The sequence below is a fragment of the Morus notabilis genome, unplaced genomic scaffold, assembly GCF_000414095.1.
Source record: "Morus notabilis unplaced genomic scaffold, ASM41409v2 Scaffold485, whole genome shotgun sequence".
In the NCBI taxonomy this organism is placed as follows: domain Eukaryota; kingdom Viridiplantae; phylum Streptophyta; class Magnoliopsida; order Rosales; family Moraceae; genus Morus; species Morus notabilis.
This window is the reverse complement of record NW_010364290.1, coordinates 433090-437931: the sequence shown is the minus strand read 5'-3', so window position 1 is coordinate 437931 and position 4842 is coordinate 433090. Positions and strand designations below refer to the sequence as shown.

General features: G+C 46.4%; 2 protein-coding genes across 2 annotated transcripts in view; both read right to left on the bottom strand.

Moving 5' to 3' along the window:
* Positions 1-825, bottom strand: part of LOC112093093 (uncharacterized protein K02A2.6-like) — a 2689-nt gene extending 1864 nt beyond the window's left edge. The window contains exon 1 of the mRNA XM_024170891.1: positions 26-825. Coding sequence (XP_024026659.1) covers positions 26-825 — 800 coding nt within the window. The remainder of the gene's footprint in view (positions 1-25) is intronic.
* A 2031-nt stretch (positions 826-2856) lies between these two features.
* Positions 2857-3432, bottom strand: LOC112093092. Its single transcript, XM_024170890.1, has one exon. It carries the CDS (start codon positions 3430-3432, stop codon positions 2857-2859), a length of 576 nt encoding a protein of 191 aa, XP_024026658.1.
* Positions 3433-4842: the final 1410 nt, after the last annotated feature.

Sequence of the window (4842 nt, the reverse complement as noted above, 5' to 3'; positions counted from 1 at the left end):
GGCTCCTGATCCGTTTTCGCTCGACGCCCCATCCACGTAAAGCTTCCATCTTGCAATCTCGGTTTCTTCAGATGGGGTGTAGGTTGGCCTGTGAGAGAATTCAGCCAGAAAGTCGGCGAGCGCTTGACCTTTAATAGCGGTTCTCGGCATGTATTTTATATCAAACTGGCTCAGTTCTACCGACCATTTGAGGAGCCGTCCGGATGTTTCCGGCTTTTGTAAGGCCTGTCTTAACGGGTGGTTTGTGAGAACTCGTATCGTGTGGGATTGGAAGTAGTGCCGAAGCTTTCTCGAAGCTATCATTAAAGCGATGGCTAGACGTTCCATTTCGCTATATCTCGACTCGGCGACAAGGAGTCTTTTACTCACATAGTAGATTGGCAATTGTACCTTCCCTTCTTCCTTTATTAGTACGGAGCTCACGGCATGTTGGGATACGGAGATGTATAGGCTGAGCTCTTCGTCATTGTTTGGTTTTGACAAAATTGGAGGTTTGTCCAAATGCTCCTTCAGTTTTTGGAAGGCCTCCTCGCACTGTGGCGTCCATTCGAAGTGTTTGTTTCCTCTCAAAGCGTCGAAGAAGGGGACACACTTGTCAGTGGCTTTTGATATGAATCTATTTAAGGTGGCGACACAACCTGTCAATCTTTGCACCTCTTTTGGTTTTGTTGGTGATCGCATATCTTGCAGAGCTTTGATCTTCTCAGGGTTGGCCTCAATTCTGCGATTACTGACCATAAACCCGAGAAACTTTCCCGACCCGACTCCGAAGGCGCATTTCTGGGGATTAAGTTTCATGCGGTATTTTCTCAATATGCCGAACATTTATCCCAAATGATCGACGTGATAGCTGGCCCTGGCGCTTTTTACGAGCATGTCGTCGACGTAAACCTCCATCGTTTTACCGATCTGCTGAGCGAATATTTTATTCACTAGCCTTTGGTAAGTAGCCCCTGCGTTCTTTAGGCCGAAAGGCATTACTTTGTAGCAGTAGAGGCCCATGTCGGTTATGAAAGATGTGTGCTCTTCGTCGGCTGGATGCATGGGGATTTGATTGTATCCGGAGTAAGCGTCCATGAAGCTTAGCATTTCGTGCCCCGCCGTGGCGTCGACCATTTGATCTACTCGAGGGAGTGGGAAGCCGTCCTTTGGGCATGCTTTGTTGAGGTCGCTGAAGTCGACGCATGGTCTCCAGTTCCCGTTGGGTTTGATTACCAAGACAGGATTAGATACCCAACGTGGATAATGCGCCTCCCGGATAAATCCATTGTTGACTAACTTGTCGACCTCTTCCTTCAGCGCTTCGTACCTCTCAGGGTTCATTGGTCGCCGTTTTTGGCGTTTGGGAGGATACGTGGGGTCGACGTTTAGGGCATGACTCATTACTTTGGGGTCGATCCCCTCCATGTCGGAGTGACTCCAGGCGAAGACATCTAGGTTCTACCTGAATAAATTTTCAATCCTGCTTTTGAGTGGTGGGGTCAAGTCCGAACCTATTTTTGTTGGCCCAAGGTTGAATATTCTCATGTTTTGATGATCACAAACACAATGTATTATGTCTCTAATGATTCTATTTTGAGTTGTGTATTTAGCGTAATTATTGTTATAAATCAACTCAAGAAGCATTTTGAGGAATACAATGCAAATACATTCAAGATTGACAAATGCAAATTGAAGAAGGAATTCAAGGCTTGAAGTGCTAAAATACCAAAGAATCAAAGATCAAGAGCAAGCAAACACTGGACAAGTACTAATAGGTTTTTTTTTAATATCTCCTTAGTCTTGTATTTGATTTTGACTTCATACTGTCATGATTAATTCTTGTTTTGGCTCATGCACACACTCACATTATTCTTTAAAAATGAGACTAAACTTAGTGCATAATGACATTTGGCCTAAAAGTACAAATGTGTGAAGATTTGAGGCAAATTAAGTGTCATCCGGTCGACCTACGTCGTCCGGTGACAGAGAAGGCTAAATGCACCGGTCGACCGGTGATGCCTCAACCGGTCAACCGCTCCGGTCGACCGGTTCTGTTCAACAGACACTCCGTAAGAATGTTGAACAGCATGAATTCAAATTTGTATCAACCGGTCAACCGCTCCGGTCGACCGGTACTGGGTAAACGGGCAAAAATATGACCGTTGGTAAAAGAGTTTAAATAGAGAAAAGCCATTTTTTCTCAACAGCTATCCTTGTGAAAAACAGAGAACGAGTTCAAAGTTTCAAATTCAAAAAGAGAGTTCTCCTTTGTGTCCACATAATCATCATCTTCTCAAAATCCCTAACTCTCTCACATACATTTGAGCCTAACTTGAGTTATATTGTGATAAGGTGAGTTCATCATCTCCTAGTGATTTCAAATTGTGTAAAACCTTTGTTAGGAGAGTGAAACTAAGTGCTTCATTACTCATAATCATTACTTTGGTATTGGGTTACTTGGTTGGTCGATCTCCGTGAAAAATCGACATTGTGTAAGAGGTTAGGCGAAGCCTCAGGTAGAAAAGATTCGCCTTCTTGTAAGAGGAGTAATCGTGCCGGAAAGTCGATTGAATAGTGAAAGAGGTCGAGAGGCGGAATATCTCGGCGACAGTGGATGTAGGCAAATTCATTTGTCGAACCACTATAAATCTCGTTTGCATCTCTCTAACTCTATCTCTTTAATTTTCGCACTTCAAATTTAATTGCTGACATTGATTGTCTTAACTCATCGTGATAAATTTATTGAACTCTTTTTATCATATTAGATTGGTCTATTTCATGTAAATCAAGTGATTGAGCTATTGTATTAACTTACATAATTTTCTGTACACCAAGTGTTTGTTAAAGGTTATTTGTTCAATTAATTGCCTATATTTAGTTTAATCTTTGAAGAATCATATAAACTCTAGAAAAATATTTAAAACCCATTTCAATCCTGCTTTTGAGTGGTGGGGTCAAGTCCGAACCTATTTTTAGTATTTTGGTGGTTCCGCTTTCGTTAATCTGGATCTCTTCCAACTGTTCGATGGGCTGAGACCAAGTAATTTCCTCTTGGACCCGGGGGTCTATATCCTCAATGAGGCCTTGTTGAACCATCCTCGTTTCCTGTCTTCCCGGCTGGTCATATCCGCGTAAGGCATCGGAGTATGCGACCCTGGCTTCGTACTGGTTGCTCTTAATTTCTCCTATGCCGTTTGGGGTGGGGAATTTGACTTTTTGGTGGTAGATGGAGGTTATTGCCTTTAATGCCTGGAGGGTTGGTTTCCCGATTACTGCGTTGTATTGGGAGCCTCCTTTAATGACCACAAAGTTGGCCATTGTTGTTGTCTGTCGGGGTTTTTCTCCGGCTGTTATAGGTAGTCGGATAGTGCCTTGAGGAATGACGGAGTCTCCCGTGAACCCGTACAGCGGCCTGGTGGTTCTTTCCAACTGCCCCTCGTGGATCCCCATTTTCTCCAAGCAGTCGGAATACAGGAGGTCCACCGAACTTCCATTGTCCACCAAGATTCGACATACGGTGTGGTTTTCGATCACTGCTTCTACCACCAGTGCGTCGTTGTGGGGGAAATGGACGCCACGTCAGTGCGGCTTTGCCTCGGGATTTTTACGGCGGAGACGTTCCAGAACCTTTCCTGGTATACCCCTTAGCCTCCGTGGGCGTAGTCCTTCTGCGACCTCCGCGTGTCTCCTCCTATGTAGGGGCCGCCGAGGATCGTTCGTATGACGCCGACTGGTTCCCGATCTTCCGAGCGGTGGTTCTCCTCTCGGCGTCGACCGTCATTTTGCCTGCCATGGCCGTTGTTGCGGGGTCTTCGTTCGGCCCTGAATTCCTGCAGCCTTCCCTCGCGGATTATTCTTTCGATTTCATCTTTGAGGTCAGCGCAATCATTCGTGTGGTGGCCGACCTCGCCATGGAACCTACAGAATTTCTTCTGGTTCCTTTGGTTAGGATCCGACTTCATTGGTCCAGGTCGACGCAGTAAGTTTCCTCGGCCGATCTGGTTGAAGATTTCCTCGACGCCTACTGTCAGTTCATGGTAGGTGTCGTATTTCTGAAACGGTCAAGGCTTGCGGGTATCCTCCTGTCTTCGCTTCTTGGCCTCCGGCGTTCCTTGCGTCGGGATTGGTTGTTTGTCTCCGCTTCCTCAACGTTTCTTCCCGTCGTGCTTTGATGATGCCGACCCCTGCTCGGGTCCTTTACCTTTATTGGACCTATGATCGGGGTCGTTGGCATCCGCCTCTTCAGCATTGATGTATCCTTGCACCCTTGTAAGGAACTCTTTGTAGCTGGAAGGGGGTTTTCGGTTTAGTTCCCTTTTGAAGGGAGTTATCTTCTTCATACTGGATAATGCTCCCATCAGGGCTTCCCTGTCCGTGATATCCATTGTAGCGGCGACGGCCTCGCCGTATCTGGCGAGCCACTCCCTTAACGTCTCATTTGGCTTTTGATATATCGTCGTTAGGTTCTGCTTCGGGGGTATGTACTTTTTAACCCCGATGAACTGGAGGGAAAATGCTTCCTTTAGTTCATCCCAGCTGGAGATAGAGTTTGGCTTCAGCGTTCGGAACCATCTTCTGGCAGAGTCTGTCAGGTGGTTCCGAAAGGCTCGGCACATGATCTCCTCGGCGTATCCCGTGCAAGAGCATGTGCCCCGTGTACATTTCTAAATGGTCGTCGGGATCTCCTCATCCATCGTAAGACGGAATCGACGGCGACCTGTATTTATCGGGAGAAGGGGTGCCATTATCTCTGTGGTGAATGGATGGTCATGCGTATGACTGGGCATAATGTCGACGTTCATCACCTCGGCTACCCGCCCGATGTTCTTTCTCAGCCCTGCGACGTCCCCGGTTAGTCTT

Bases quoted from the DNA above. Each gene is read 5' to 3' on its own strand.
- LOC112093092 (XM_024170890.1), bottom strand. From the start codon at position 3,432: ATGGGGATCCACGAGGGGCAGTTGGAAAGAACCACCAGGCCGCTGTAC.